General features: G+C 40.9%; 1 protein-coding gene across 1 annotated transcript; it reads left to right on the top strand.

Annotated features, from left to right (window-relative positions):
- The first annotated feature begins 2634 nt into the window (after positions 1–2634).
- On the top strand, positions 2635–11488 carry LOC120059938 (eukaryotic translation initiation factor 2 subunit 1-like). The gene is made up of 8 exons (XM_039009013.1): positions 2635–2800; positions 3286–3534; positions 3722–3801; positions 4795–4946; positions 5227–5333; positions 6244–6341; positions 10010–10153; positions 10434–11488. Exons 2-8 carry the CDS (start codon positions 3294–3296, stop codon positions 10557–10559), a joined length of 948 nt encoding a protein of 315 aa, XP_038864941.1. The 5' UTR covers positions 2635–2800; positions 3286–3293; the 3' UTR covers positions 10560–11488.
- Positions 11489–16786: the final 5298 nt, after the last annotated feature.

Raw genomic sequence — 16786 nt, 5'->3', positions numbered from 1 at the left:
GAGGCGGGTTATTTTATTTCTTCAGCACTGTTTAAAGAGCGGCTGTAGAAATTATAGGAATGTGTGATGCCAAGAGGTACTGCTTCACAGACTACAGCGATTGTGGGGTCAGAGTTGATTGACACTAAAATATAGATAAGATAATGGAACTTGAGTGAGATTGAAACCTTTTTCATTGTATGATAATGTCCTCCTTTTAAAAGATCTGACAGGGATATTAAAACATTTGACACATTAATTTGTATCTCAAAGCAAGGTGGAGCCATTAAACTTCAATTACTTTTCTTGAACTAAGGCCAGTCTCCTCAGACTTGGCAGCAGCATCAAGCGTATTCAACAGCCACTCCCTTAGGGGGAAGAGTATGAGGTATGCACTAATTTCTATGCCATGTAATATGTTAGTGGTCAACTCAACACAGAGAAGTGTACAAAACATTCCATTCCATGCGCTTTCCATGACAGACTGACCCGGTGATTCCAAGTGAAAGCTATGATCCCTTATTGATGTCACTTTTTAAATCCACATGAATCAGTGTAGATGAAGTGGAGTAGATGGGTTAAAGAAGGATGTTTAAGCCTTGAGACAATTGAGGAACACTTTCGACACCTTGTAGAGTCTATGCCCTGGCAAATTGAGGGCAAAAGCGGGGGGGTGCAAGTGCAACTCATAAAATGTTATTTGTCACGTGTGCCGAATACAACCGAATACACCTTACAGTGAAATGCTTACTTACAAGGCCTTAACTGACAATGCAGTTCAAGAAATAGTTTAAAATATTTATTAAATAAATGAAAGTAAAACAATTTAATAAAAAGTAAAATAATATATACAGGGGGTACAGGTTAGTCAAGGTAATTTGTACATGTAGGTGGGGTAAAGTGACTATGCATAGATAATAAACAGCGAGTGGCAGCAGTGTAAAAACAAAGGGGGGGGTGTCAATGTAAGTACTCCTGGTGGCCATTTGATTAATTGTTCAGCAATCTTATGTCTTGGGGGTAGAAGCTGTTAAGGAGCCTTTTGGACCTAGACTTGGTGCTCCGGTAACAATTCTTTGGTCCTTCCTCTGACATCGCCTAGTATATAGGTCCTGGTTGGCATGAAGCTGGGCCCCAGTGATGTACTGGGTCGAACGCACTACCCTCTAGCACTTTACGGTCGGATGGCGAGCAGTTGCTATACCAGGCGGTGATGCAACGGGTCAGGATGCTCTCGATGGTGCAGCTGTAGAACTTTTTGAGGATCTGGGGACCCATGCGAAATCTTTTCAGTCTCCTGGGGGGGGGGAATGTGTTGTAGTGCCCTCTTCACGACTATCTTGATGTGTTTGGACCATGATAGTTTATTGGTGATGTGGACACCAAGGAACTTAACTCTCGACCCACTCCACTACAGCCCCGTCGATGTGAATGGGTGCATGTTGGCGCTCCTTTTCCTGTAGTTCACATCAGCTCCTTTGTCTTGCTCACGTTGAGGGATAGGTTGTTGTCCTGGCACCACACTGCCAGGTCTCTGACCTCCTCCCTATAGGCTGTCTCATCGTTGTCTTCAGCAAATTTAATGATGGCGTTGGAGTCGTGCTTGGCCACGCAGTCTTGGGTGAACAGGGAGTACAGGAGGGGACAAAGCACGCACCCCTGAGAGGCCCCCCATGTTGAGGATCAGCGTGGCAGATGTGTTGTTGCCTACCCTTACCACCTGGGTGTGGCCCGTTAGGAAGTCCAGGATCCAGTTTCAGAGGGATGTAGTCCCAGGGTCCTTAGCTTAGTGATGAGCTTTGTGGGCACTATGGTGTTGAACACTGAGCTGTAGTCAAAGAACAGCATTCTCACGTAGGTGTTCCTTTTGTCTAGGAGGGAAAGGGCAGCGTGGGGTACAATTGAGATTGCGTCATCTGTGGATCTGTTGGGGCGGTATTGGAGTGGGTCTAGGGTTTCCGGGATGATGGTGTTGTGAGCCATGACCATCCTTTCAAAGAACTTCATGGCTACCGGCGTGAGTGCTACGGGGCAGTAGTCACCTTTGCTTTCTTGGGCACAGGGACTATGGTGGTCTACTTGAAACATGTAAGTATTACAGACTCGGTCGGGGAGAGGTTGAAAATGTCAGTGAAGACACTTGCCAGTTGGTCACGCATGCTCTGAGCATGAGTCCTGGTATTCCGTCTGGCCCTGCGGCCTTGTGAATGTTGACCTGTTTAAAGGTCTTGTTCACATCGGCTACGGAGAGCGTGATCACACAGTCGTCCGGAACAGCTGGTGCTCTCATGCATGCTTCAATGTTGCTTGCCTTGAAGAGAGTATAAAAGGCATTTAGCTCATCTGGTAGGCTTGCGTCACTGGGCAGCTCACGGCTGGGTTTCCATTTGTAGTCTAATAGTTTGCAAGCCCTGCCACATCTGATGAGTGTCAGAGCCGGTGTAGTAGGATTCAATCTTAGTCCTGTAACTCAATATTAGGAAGTTGTTTATAATGTTTTGTGTACTCTGTATCTGCCAGTATCTTTTGTTAAACTTGCTTTAAAACACTCACAGGGCGACACCTTGTGGAGAAATCGAAAACTGCTAATTCCAATGGGTAATCTATTTGCTAAAATACCGATGGTATTTTTTTTGATGTGCATGTTTCCAGTTCCGCTTCCGTGTCAGTTCAAATTGTCGCCCCGTTCGCGCATGTTGATGAAACAGTCGAATTTTATACCGTCAACTGATATATTTCAATTACTACAGTTTAATGTAATAACTTATAATACAGACATATTCCAATAGTTCATTCTCAAGTTGTGTATATACTATATAAGGTGAGTATAACGTTTGAGCGTGAAGTTCTGAAAGAATGAATGATTGGTGATGAACGCATGAGACTCAAAAGTGTTACGTTAGCTAGTTAACATTAGCTAACCTATCCCTCAGGCTAGTATTCTATCGAGCTGGTGTTCTAGCTACATGTGAATGTGTTGTAGCTAGATAAGGTTGGTTAGATTTGCTTTGCTAGTTAGCTAGAAACCCATCATTCAGAATAAGCTGGCAGTCACTGTGGCAGCTGTTTGCCACTGCGAGCTAACGTTAGCTAGCTACTTATACAGTACAAAGGTTTTCTTCCTACAACGTATACATCTGTTCACCTACTTAGTTCTCCGCCCATTATAATTTGCTATATGGTGATCTACATTTTGCAAGCATTGCGCCTGCTTGGCAGAGTGTGATAACATACAGGCAGCATGAGAATGCAATGAATACTATCCTCTGCTGCATACTCACATACTTGAAATCATCTTGACCACAGAGTGCAGGATGCCGTCGCTCAGCTGTAGATTCTACCAGCACAGGTTTCCAGAGGTGGAAGATGTGGTGATGGTCAACGTGCGCTCCATCGCAGAGATGGGAGCCTACGTAAGTCTACTGGAGTACAACAACATTGAAGGCATGATCCTCCTTAGCGAGTTGTCTCGCAGACGTATCCGCTCCATCAACAAACTCATCAGGATCGGACGCAACGAGTGTGTGGTCGTCATCCGAGTGGATAAGGAGAAAGGTGAGAGGAAAAATGCTGTGAATGTGATGGGTTGACCTGTAGCCTGGTCCCATATTTGCTTGTGTTGCCTTGCCAACTCTTGTCACAGATAACCATAGGATTTGGCAAGACATAAATAGATCTGGGACCAAGCTAGCTGTCTTGTTCTCATTGTGACGGTTCATTTCCCTGCTCTCTATCTCTCTAGGTTACATTGATCTGTCCAAGAGAAGAGTTTCACCCGAGGAGGCAATCAAGTGCGAAGACAAATTCACCAAATCTAAAACGGTATGTTGTCTAAATCCTCGCATTATAAAGACTTAGTGCCAAAAATTCCTCGTTTATACATGTCCCTTCCATGTACCCTCTGAATTCTAGGAAGATTTTAACCCACTTAACCAAAGCCTTTCTCCAAGGTTTTTACCATCATTGTAAAGGTTTTTACCATCATTGTAAAGCCCTAGTTATTTGGTTGCTTTGATGATCATTTCTGAAGATTATTATTTATTAGTGAATAACTTACGTCTGTCCCTCATTTAAGGTCAACCCTGTTACGTGAACTGAACTCTATTTAATATGGTGAAACTATTCCTTTTTAAATATATATTTTTTAAGATACATTGAACATCTAATAGTCAAATCATAGTGTAAAAGCAGGTGAGCTGTTCTACTCTTTATGACAATTTTCTGGTGTTTTGTGGTGGGAAACTGAGTGGGTCGAGCATAACACGTCATTAACTGTAGATAGACAGGCTAGAAATGTTTTAACCCCCAAAAAAAACGTTTTTGTGAAGCTTTCATTCAATTGCCACTCCCTTTTGCACACGACAAGCTCCCCCGTCAAAGGGGGATTTATGCATGATTTAAGATTAAATCGTTAATCCTGTTACTTTATTTGGCACTTAGGTTTACATTTGAGTAATTTAGCAGATGCTCTTATCCAGAGCAACTTACAGTTAGTGCATTCTTCTTAACATACCTAGGTGAGACACAACCACATATCACACTTGTAAGTACATTCTTCCTCAAATTTACTATAGTCATTTTTATTTATTTAACCTCTTGATTGCTATTTAACATTTTTTGTTACCAATTAACACTTCTCAAAAGTCACCGAGTTGGTGGAACAACCCTAGTACAATATACTCTTTTGCCTTGGGCTGAAAATGCAGAAAGGCTGGTTATGTTAAGTTTTGGTACTCTTAGATGTGTTGTCAACTGATATATTCAGATATCATTTCTGGAGGGGAACCTAGACTTGTGTGTCTTCTGTCATAACAGGTGTACAGCATATTGAGGCACGTGGCTGAGGTTCTGGAGTACACCAAAGATGAGCAGCTGGAGAGCCTGTTCACGCGCACCGCCTGGGTGTTTGATGAGAAGTACAAGCGGCCTGGATACGGAGCCTATGATGTCTTCAAACAGGCTGTGGCGTAAGTACTGACAACCTGGTCAGGGTTGGTGGAGGGGATTCTCTTGTTTAGACACTTAAACACAAAAATATTATTTTCCATTCTTCGTTTCTAACAGACTTATGGAACTAGAAATGGAAGAAAATGGTTCCATAGATTAGTCTCCTGGTTCGATACAATTCTGCCCAAGCGAGACTAGATGCAAATCCATTTCTATTGCATCAATAGACATATTATTTAGCTATTGCCCTGGACCTCCCAGGATTGAGTGTGTTAATATGACTGGTGTTTTGGTCCACAGGGACCCAGCCGTTTTAGATTGTCTGGACCTGACAGAGGAGGAAAAGGCTGTCCTCATTGACAACATCAACAGAAGACTGACCCCACAAGCTGTCAAAATCAGGGCAGGTATGTACACCTAACACTTAACTGGGTACATGTACATCATATACACAGCAGTGTCTTGGTGAATCGTGATATAGCATTATACTAATGTGTTAGCAGTGGCGGATTTAGGGAGAGGCGACATGGGCAGGCGACATGGGCAGGCGCCCAGGGTGGCACGGGGCGACCACACCTTTTTTGAAAAAATATAAATCATTTGTAATGGTGACATTTGTGCGATCGGTTATCTATTGCTCATTTGCACGTCACATCAATGATATCATGTCACCGTGTGGGACTGTGGGTCTATTAACCTTGTCGGATTGGGCGCCCTGATTCTAGTTTGTGAGCTAGGCAGGCTACTGCCTGGAAAGGTCTCCAACTCAGAAGTACGAGATGGGGAGGGGGGCGGGGGTAGGTTGACCTCAGTTCTCCCCACTGGAAGCCCGAGGTAGGGGGAGCGGGGGAATCTGTCAAATAGCTCCCCTCTAACTTTGTACAGTACTAATGCAATTAGTTGTGCAATTTAGTTTGTGTGTTTCTTGTTTGAAGTGCAATAGTGTAATAATCAGGTTCTCTTCTTTATTAGTGTGTTATTCTATTTGTGTGTTTGTGTAAATAGGATTTGTGCAATTTAGTTTTATTTGTGGGGTTTTTGTTAGTAATAGTATAATAATTAAATTATCTTTTTATTTGTATTTATATACACTTTGTTTCTATTTGTCTTTGTTACTACTTTTTGATATTTATGAGTCTTACTTTTGGATATTTTATATTTATATAGTTTTAAATGTTATGATTATTTATTCGTGTTGTTCCAAATGTCTGAAGAGGGGTTCGCCCAGGGAGCCATACAAGCTAGAACTGCCACTGTGTGTTAGAATAATATTTTGGGGAACCCACTTAATTAAGCCAACTCGCATCTCTCCCTCAGACATTGAGGTGGCCTGTTACGGGTATGAGGGGATTGATGCTGTCAAAGAAGCGTTGAGGGCAGGGCTGGGCTGCTCCACAGATGCCATGCCAATCAAGGTAAATAAAACAACAACAAACACCCCTCAATAGTCTGATTAATCATAGTATGTTCCTAGACCATTGCTATTCAAAAAATTTCAGCAGGGAACTTATTTTTTTCCACCAGATTTTCTGGGTACCCTTTTTTCCCCCCAAGAATTTCTTTCCTAAAAAATGTGTTTTATATACACTACCGTTCAAAAGTTTGGGGTCACTTAGAAATGTCCTTGTTTTTTAAAGAAAAGCAATTTTTTTGTCCATTTAAAAGAATATCAAATTGATCAGAAATACAGTGTAGACATTGTTAATGTTGTAAATGACTATTGTAGCTGAAAATGTCAGATTTTTATAGGAGTACAGAGGCCCATTATCACCAACCATCACTCCTGTGTTCCAATGGCACGTTGTGTTAACTAATCCAAGTTTATAATTTTAAAAGGCTAATTGATCATTAGAAAACCCTTTTGCAATTATGTTAGCACAGCTGAAAACTGTTGTTCTGATTAAGAAGCAATAAAACGGGCCTTCCTTAGACTAGTTGAGTATCTGGAGCATCAGCATTTGTGGGTTCGATTACAGGCTCAAAATGGCCAGAAACAAATAACTTTCTTCTGAAACTCGGCAGTCTATTCTTGTTCTAAGAAATTAAGGCTATTCCATGTGAGAAATTGCCAAGAAACTGAAGATCTCGTACAACGCTGTGTACTACTCCCTTCACAGAACAGTGCAAACTGTCTCTAACCAGAATAGAAAGAGGAGTGGGAGGCCCCGGTGCACAACTGAGCAAGAGGACAAGTACATTAGAATACATAGGCCTAATGGACACATGCTCAAACTCGCACACTTTTGATAGAATTAAAAAAGGGGTAGGTGCTACATCCATTTTTGGACACACATTGTTTTAACCATGTTATGAGGCTATACAGTGTTTGTTTACATTTACAATGTTTACAAACACTGGAGGAAAACAAGTTCACACACACACTACCGTTCAAAAGTTTGGGGTCACTTAGAAATGTTCTTGTATTTGAAAGAAAAGCACATTTTTTTGTCCATTAAAATAACATCAAATTGATCAGAAATACAGTGTAGACATTGTTAATGTTGTAAATGACTATTGTATTTGGAAACGGCTGATTTGGAATGGAATATCTACGTAGGCGTACAGAGGTCCATTATCAGCATCCATCAGCGCAAACTGGCTCTAACCAGAATAGAAAGAGTGGGAGGCCCCGGTGCACAACTGAGCAAGAGCACAAGTATATTGGAGTGTCTAGTTTGAGAAACAGACGCCTCACAAGTCCTCAACTGGCAGCTTCATTAAATAGTACCCGCAAAACACCAGTCTCAACGTTAACGGCGAAGAGGCGACTCCGGGATGCTGGCCTTCTAGGCAGAGTTGCAAAGAAAAATCCATATCTCAGACTGGCCAGTAAAAAGAAAAGATTCATATGGGCAAAAGAACACAGACACTGAACAGGGGAAGATTGGAAAAAAGTGTTATGGACAGACTAATCTAAGTTTGAGGTGTTCGGATCCCAAAGAAGAACATCCGTGAGACGCAGAAAAAATGAAAAGATGCTGGAGGAGTGCTTGACGCCATCTGTCAAGCATGGTGGAGGCAATGTGATGGTCTGGTGGTGGTAAAGTGGGAGATTTGTACAGGGTAAAAGGGATCTTGAAGAAGGAAGGCTATCGCTCCATTTTGCAACGCTATGCCATACCCTCCTACAACAGGACAATGACCCAAAGCACAGCTCCAAACTATGCAAGAACTATTTAGAGAAGAAGCAGTCAGCTGGTATTCTGTGTATAATGGAGTGGCCAGCACAGTCACCGGATCTCAACCCTATTGAGCTATGGGAGCAGCTTGACCGTATGGTACCTAAGAACGGCCCATCAAGCCAATCCAACTTGTGGGAGGTGCTTCAGGAAGCACGGGGTGAAATCTCTTCAGATTACCTCAACAAATTGACAACTAGAATGCCAAAGGTGTGCAAGGCTGTAATTGCTGCAAATGTAGGATTCTTTGACGAAAGCAAAGTTTGAAGGACACAATTATTTCAGTTAAAAATCATTATTTATAACCTTGTCAACATCTTGACTATATTTCCTGTTAATTTTGCAACTCATTTCATGTATGTTTTCATAGAAAACAAGGACATTTCTAAGTGACCCCAAACTTTTGAACGGTAGTGTGTGTGTGTGTATACAGTTGAAGTCGGAAGTTTACATACACTTAGGTTGGAGTCATTAAAACTCGTTTTTCAACCACTCCACAAATTTCTTGTTAACAAACTAGAATTTTGGCAAGTCGGTTAGGACATCTACTTTGTGCATGACACAAGTAAATTTTTCAACAATTGTTTACAGACAGATTATTTCACTTATAATTCACTGTATCACAATTCCAGTGGGTCAGAAGTTTACATACACTAAGTTGACTGTGCCTTTAAACAGCTTGGAAAATTCCAGAAAATGTCATGGCTTTAGAAGCTTCTGATAGGCTTCTAATCTACACACAATACCCCATAATGAAAAAGCAAAAACAGGTTTTTAGACATTTTAGCAAATGTATATTTAAAAAAATATATATATATAATATCACATTTACATAAGTATTCAGACCCTGTACTCCTCCATGCTTCACGGTGGAAACCACACATGTGGAGATCATCCGTTCACCTCCTCTGCGTCTTACAAAGACACTGCGGTTGGAACCAAAAATCTCGAATTTGGACTCATCAGACCAAAGCACAGATTTCCACTGGTCTAATGTCCATTGCTTGTGTTTCTTGGCCCAAACAAGTCTCTTCTTCTTATTGATGTCCTTTAGTAGTGGATTCTTTGCAGCACTTCGACCATGAAGGCCTGATTCAGACAGTCTCCTCTGAACAGTTGATGTTGAGATGTCTGTTACTTGAACTCTGTGAAGCATTTATTTGGGCTGCAATTTCTGAGGCTGGTAACTCTAATGAACTTATCCTCTGCAGCAGAGGTAACTCTGGGACATTCCTGTGGCGGTCCTCATGAGAGCCAGTTTCATAGCGCTTGATGGTTTTTGCGGCTGCACTTGAAGAAACTTTCAAAGTTCTTGAAATTTTCCGCATTGACTGAACTTCATGTCTGAAAGTAATGGACTGTTGTTTCTCATTGCTTATTTGAGGTGTTCTTGCCATAATATGGACTTGGTCTTTTACCAAATAGTGCTGTCTTCTGTATACCACCCCTACCTTGTCACAACACATTAAGAAGGAAAGAAATTGCACAAATTAACTTTTAACAAGGCACACCTGTTAATTGAAATGCATTCCAGGTGACAACCTCATGAAGCTGGTTGAGAGAATGCCAATGGTGTGCGAAGCTGTCATCAAGGCAAAGGATGGCTACTTTGAAGAGTCTCAAATATAAAATATATTTTATATTTTTTGGTTAGCTGATTCCATATTGGTAATTTCATAGTTTTGATGTCTTCACTATTATTCTACAATGTAGAAAATGTTAAAAATAAAGAAAAACCCTTGAATGAGTAGGTGTGTCCAAACTCTTGACTGGTACTGTATATACATACATTTTTTTATCAAAAAAGACAAAAGCATCCACTGAAAGTGACTTTTAGTCCAAGATCTGTGTCAGGGAAAAGGCTATATGCATCACAGCATTGTGTCTCTTTGGGTCTCTGACAGATTAATCTGATAGCGCCGCCACGCTACGTCATGACCACCACCACACTGGAGCGCACAGAGGGTCTCTCTGTCCTCAACCAGGCCATGGCTGCCATCAAAGAGAAGATTGAGGAGAAGCGAGGAGTGTTTAACATCCAGATGGAGGTCAGTACAATAACCTTATTGTCACAATTTACATAAAATCATATGTTTGCTGTATTTTAATACACTAGGAAGAGGGGGATAATGGAAAGTCCAAGGTGGGGTGGTAGAAGTTTCATGTAAAACAGAAAATTGTAACTCCTGCCATATGTAATACATGCTTTGGAAGTCTTACTCGCCAGAGATCTCACATTAAAACAGTATTAAAAACAGCAACAATGTTCAGGACATTGCGCTTTCAATGTCCATGTGTTAATGTCTTATATGTTTTCCTCCCCTCCAGGCGAAGGTTGTGACCGACATAGATGAGACAGAGCTGGCCCGCCAGCTGGAGCAACTGGAGAGAGAGAACGCTGAGGTGGACGGAGATGACGAGGATGGAGAGATGGAGGCCAAGGCAGAGGACTAAACTAGATGAAGAACTGAGGGATTGGATACGACGACGAGACCAATTATACATATGCAGTCCAGAGCATGTATTCATAAAGCATCTCAGAGTAGGAGTGCTGGTCTAGGATCAGCCCACCCCCCCATATGTAATCTTATGCATAATGATCTAAAAGGCTAAACTTATCCTAGATCAGAACTCCTATTTTGAGATATTTCATGAATACAGGCCCTGTCTGATGAGATGACGAACTTCATATCAAATCAAGCATTCTAGAACGTCTCTCCAACTGAACCCTTTGGATCAGTAGCAGGGACCCTCTCAGGGAGACTGATAGAGAGATGGCTACAGGCACTGACTGTCATACTGCCAAACAGGGCTGGGAAAGGCCTCTGTGATTATACCAATGGACACAATAACAACTGAATATGATCACTGAACCCTAGCTGTTTGAATTGCATCAGAACGGGTAGGTTGGGGTAGGATTAGCCTTTTTGTGCTGTAGCCAACTCCTCTCTGTGTGGAAGAGTTGGCTACAGCACATATAATACAAAATGGGACAAGGCTTGGGTTGGTGGGGTGGTAGCCTGGTCCCGTGCTGAATGTTCTTTAACCAACTCTTTGTGACACATACAGTATAGGACCAGGCTAGAGTGAGTAGGGGTTTAGATAGATTCTGAGAATATAATAAGACGAGTGTTTTATATATAGCAAGGACATATTTTAGGAATGAGTACTTTTGAAAGTGGTTTTGACTATCTCCCCAACTCCATGAAAGGACGTTTTCCTGCTCAATATGGTTCAAGTGAAATGTCGGGCGGAAGAGAAAGAGTATAATGCTCACCTAACCAACTCACACAGATCTTTATAACTTAGGGTGCATTCTGGATGTATTTCTATTTTGTCAGGACTACATTCTTAACATTACATTAAACAAATAGAAAAGTACATTTGTGTTGTCAGGTTAGAAGTGATTGAAAGTGAAACATGCACTTAAATTAAATGTGGGATGCAGTTATAGCATAAGCTGTTGGAGAAAGGTCCATGTGGGTACTCTAGCCTTTATCAAAGATTTTAAATAAGATGTTTTATTGTTGTCACGTGCACAGGATATGTAGTGAAATGTGGTGCTTTATAGGATCTGCCATAGCAGTACAGCACACCTGGAGCAAATTAAGGTTAAGTGCCTTGCTCAAGGGCAAATCAACCTTGTCGGCTGGGTTACTAGTCCAACAGCTAGGTGACCTTCTTCCACCCATTCACAAAATAAGCTAATTAATCATATTCGGCAGGACAAGCACGAGATAGTGAGATCCTATTGGGGCGTTTTTGCATATATTTGCGTTTTTCCGTTATGGAACGCTTACTCTGAAATGAGCATCTAAACAACGCACTTTTACCAAAGTTTCTAAAAAGGTAAAGTCTACATAACTTAATCTACTCTGTTAGTAACATATTCTAGTTTTGGGAACAGAAAACTATATTGAGATGAAATTTTTAATCGATGAGTAAATTAGCACTGCCGGTCCCTGAGCTTCCTGTAGAAACTGAATCTGGCTCATTATTCTATTTTTGCTAATATCTCTGGTTGTAGTTTGTCTGCACTACAAATCCCAGAATTCCGTGTTAGCAGTCGGTAGCTAGTAACAACCCTGAAGGCTTACTAGTCAATCATCTGTAGTGTCGGAAAATATATATACAAAAAGTTGTAAATGTTTAGCTAGTTGACTGAAACTAAACATAAATTACAGTAACAACGACTCTGCAAAATTGCTAGCTCTGTAGGGCGACAAACTATGGAGATTAATCGACCTTCAATCAAGGTAAATATCGTGCTAGCTAAGTAGTTAGCTTGCATAGCGGTTTGATCTTTGCTTGCTTAACGTTAGTTTGGGACACAACATCGCGAGTCTGTGTAGCAGGGTTTATGTTAGGAAAATGTGGAGCAGGACATTTGACCGGCAACGCAACATTTCATTTACCGGACCCATATGCATCAGGTTCATAACCTGATTAGGGCGTCCACATCGGCCCACAGTTCTCAGAATGACAGAAATCACATTTGGGATATCATGGTAATTCATTAACAGAACATGCATGTCCAGAATTTAATGACGTGCTGTCCTCCTTACCAAATTCTGATGTGCACTTTGAACATGTTAGAATAACTGTCGACATTTACTTTTCCTCAGCCAACAAAATGAGTAAGTTAATGAACAGCAAAATCACTATCCTATGTGAATCTACTATAGTAGAAAAGTTTAGGCTACCTATTCTATTGGTCAGCTTGTCGAGAAAGATCGTCTATTCCAGAGTCTGGACATTTGTGGGAAGATAGATTCCAAATTCATACAACCAGTAGGCCTAGGCTACATAAAACAAAGACGTTAAAAAGCAATGAGTCTGATGCAACAGATCAGAACATTTAGCTTAACGTTGATAAACTATTATTTCATAAGATCATACGGGCAGTAATGCACACAAGGCAGTAAGTAGGCTACGCGGCAATGTTCGTTCCATAATGCAATTGGCGGGAAAACACCATTGTCGAGAGGGCACTGCACAGTCAAGCGGTTTCACGTGACAGATGAAAATATCAGTTAGAAATGTAGAAAGAGGAGATCTAATAGGCTAATCTGAAGCAAGGTAAGACATGCCTCGTAATATGTATTAAAACGTTCTGGTTTTAAACAGTTAAGTATGTTTTCAAAATACATGTTTTGAAAAAATGAGCCTCCAGCTCGTTGGAAAGTGATGTTTGACGCGTTGAAGCCTTTCCTGGGGAAAATGTTTTTGAACGGTCATCCAACTGGGGCCTGTAGAGCACTGACTTCATGAAATGACCTCATATTTTTCTGAGTTCCCAGTTGTCTTGAAAGCACAGCAAGATGCTGCAGCAGTAGCTCTTGCAGAGTCTGACATATTTTCCTCTCAATGGCTCTGTATGTGTGTGATAAAAAAGATACATAAGGAATATAGTGTACACATGCACCGATTTAATTCCACAAAATTATGCAAATTAAGCATGATCAGTCAAATGTATGTACGTAGACTGGTGAATCCATCAATGAATAGGCTAAAAAGCGAATAGGCAAATTTTGAAATTTGATTTTTTTCTTCTCCTGTACAATTGTACGGTGCCACTTTTATTTATTGGCTTTAAAAAAAAAAAAAATCAGACGAAAGCCTGTTATTACTGGCTAAAGGAAGCGCTCTGTGTAGGTACAGACTCCCAATGTGTCCTAAACCTAGATTTTGGCATGTGAAAACACATTTCGTTCTGTAGCTAACTAATAATGAATGACACAAATGACATTTCCTAATCTTTTGTGTAGGTGACCCAGATTATATTCATCATAACCATTTTGTTAGTCAGGGTGCAGTTTGGAACCACCATATCAGGTAAGCTGATCAAATTGTGTCAAAGAAAGTAGCTAGTTTTAAATGGGTACTCTACTCCAAAATAAAAGTTTGTCAGATGTCCTCAGCCCTCAAAATAAGGGGAGGGGATAAGTCCATGTCTTACCAGGCATGGTGTGTGCTTAGTATTTATTTGGACAGTGAGGCCAAAATGTTTAATTTTGCTCTATAGTATACTCTGGCATTTTGGATTCGGGATCATATGAGGAGACAGTAAATAATGTCACCTTTTTTATTTTTTTCATACATATGTTTACCCTTTAGAAAGAAAGCACTTTATGTATTTGGTCCCCTAGGGATGTGCTCTGATACAATACAGCATTGAAAGGTTTATTTGAAACACTTTGGTTTGATTAGAGAACGAATTGATGCGATATGTTGCACAACATTTGTTGCATAAACACATACATTTTCCATGAGCTGGGCCTCTGAGCTGGATCTGTCTGAGCTGACTTCTGTGTGTAAATGATGTATCTCTATGGTGTATGTACTATGTAGGCACCTGTGCAGAGCCATAAGGGAGACTAGGCATCTAACACCCCACTACTACTATCAAATTAGGGGGGGGGGGGCAATGTAGCCTGTTTTTTTTGTCCCCCCCACTTTGGTTCTGAAATCACCATCACCAACTAATTAACTTGTAACTAAATATATGGCAAATAAAAATCCGAAATGGATGATGTTGGAAGATAGATGGGAAGGGTTGAGTGGAGCTGAAGGGTGGGACTAATAACAAGATAAACAATGTAGGGCATACGGGATCTGTGAAATGTGTATAGGGGCGGAGCTTTTGTGAAATAGCACAGTTACAAGTGGAAATCAAACTGGATGGACAACAGAAATAGAGGAAGGACTAAGAACAAACAAGAGTAAACTATTATAAAGTAGACTGTGTCTGTAAAATGTGTATAAGATGTATAAATTGAAGGTAAAAACAGAAATGTTTATCAGTTTACTCCAATTGGGGGATCGGTGGTAGGGTTTGCGGGGAATAATAATAAAGGTATATTCTTTAAAAAAGTATGTATGTCTATATAGGTATGTGTATGTATATATGTGTATATGTATGCATACGTGTATGGATATATATATTTACCCAAAAAAATATGGGGGATTGGAAATGATGCAGACAATTACATTGGAAGCAACATTCTTTCCGCAATATTAAGCTGATCCACCCCTAAAGGGAAAAAAAAAAAATTAACTTGTAATTTTTGCAATTTAAGTGTTTGTGCTAGTAATGTATCAATATTTATAATTTACAAATAAGCTATGACATAGCCAATCAATATAAAGCAAAACTTTGGATTTCACCCCCATCTCAAAATTGAATGGTTTTGATCAATTGTAGGTTTTTACTGAGTAAACTTCTGCTTCGGGCCATGCAGTGCGCCTCGCAAAATTGATTGCTGTCCTCGTTATGAAATTATCAGGCATTGAGGCAATCAGTTACTGTTCGATTGAACGTTAGAATGGACAAAACAAGTGACCTACACTACTTTGAGCGTTGTAAGATCTTCGGTTCCAGGTAGGCCGGTTCCAGTGGGCTTTTCACGCACGACAGTATCTAGGGCTTAACGAGAATGGTGCAACAAACAAAAACATCCAGTCAGCGGCAGTCCTGTGGGCGAAAACAGCTCGTTGAAGAGAGGTCAAAGGAGAATGGCAAGAATCGTGCAAGCTAACAGGCGGGCCACAAACCGGCAAATAATGGCAAAGTATAACAGTGGTGTGCAGACAACATCCCGGAACACACAATTCGTCTGTCCTTGTCACGGATGGGGTATTGTAGCAGACTACCACACCGGGTTCTACTCCTATCTACTAAAAACCAGAAGAAGCTGCTCCAGTGGGAACAACACTGGACAATTGCGGAGTGGAAAAATATTGACTGGTTTGACGAATCCCGGTTCCTGAACTATTTGACTTGAATGCAAATCGCTACGTCTGGAGAAAACGAGACACAGCTCATCACCTGTCTAACATCATCCCTACCGTGAAGCATGGTGGTGGCATCATCCTGCTATGGGGATTAGGGTTTCACATTTTGGGGAATATTCAGAGGTGAAAACTTTCTGTGGGATTATATGGGAATTAATGCAAATATATGCAAATTAATATTAATACCATTTCATGTTTTTTGCATTGGATATATTTACCATATCATATGGAGACAAACATTAATCTTTTACCTTATTTTAAGTAAACATAATTGCAAATTATTAAATCCTTCCAATAGAAAAAAAAAAACAATTTAATTACGAATTAAACTTTAATTAAATGAGTTGACTCTTCGCATGGGATGATTTCACTGAACAACAAAAGAAAGGGAATATTGAATAATCCCAATGATCGATCGCATCTCCCAAAAACGTTTTCAACATCTGTAAAAGGATAGTCTAGAAACTAAATATTTGGTTGTCTTCCTCTCAGCCTTCCATGTCTTCTCCCTGGACCTCCTCAATGTCCACCTCTTGAACATCAGACTCTGAGGCCTCATCTTCACTGTCACTTTCCAACCTTGTTGAGGATGGCTCGTTGTCAGGCTCAAAAAGCCTCAAATTTGCCCGGATGGCCACCAATTTTTCAACCCTTGTATTGGTCAGCCTGTTGCGTGCTTTGGTGTGTGTGTTCCCAAACAAGGACCAGTTGCGCTCTGAGGCGGCTGATGTTGGTGGGATTTGGAGGATGATGGAGGCAACCGGGGAAGAGACTCAGATCCACAAAGTCCCTTCCTCCAGGTGGCTGATGAGATATGTTGGCACGACTGCCATATTGCATCTTCATCCCATAGCCCTTGCTTGAAAGTGTACTTTGCCAGACTGCCA

This window comes from Salvelinus namaycush, chromosome 15, assembly GCF_016432855.1.
Source record: "Salvelinus namaycush isolate Seneca chromosome 15, SaNama_1.0, whole genome shotgun sequence".
NCBI lineage: Eukaryota > Metazoa > Chordata > Actinopteri > Salmoniformes > Salmonidae > Salvelinus > Salvelinus namaycush.
The sequence above is the reverse complement of the archived record's forward strand: the minus strand, read 5'-3'. Positions and strand labels throughout refer to the sequence as shown.

Coding starts and splice junctions, on each gene's coding strand:
- LOC120059938 (XM_039009013.1), top strand. CDS start 3,294: ATGCCGTCGCTCAGCTGTAGATTCTACCAGCACAGGTTTCCAGAGGTG. Junction 3,535..3,721: donor CCGAGTGGATAAGGAGAAAG/GTGAGAGGAAAA, acceptor CTATCTCTCTAG/GTTACATTGATCTGTCCAAG. Junction 6,342..10,009: donor CAGATGCCATGCCAATCAAG/GTAAATAAAACA, acceptor GGTCTCTGACAG/ATTAATCTGATAGCGCCGCC.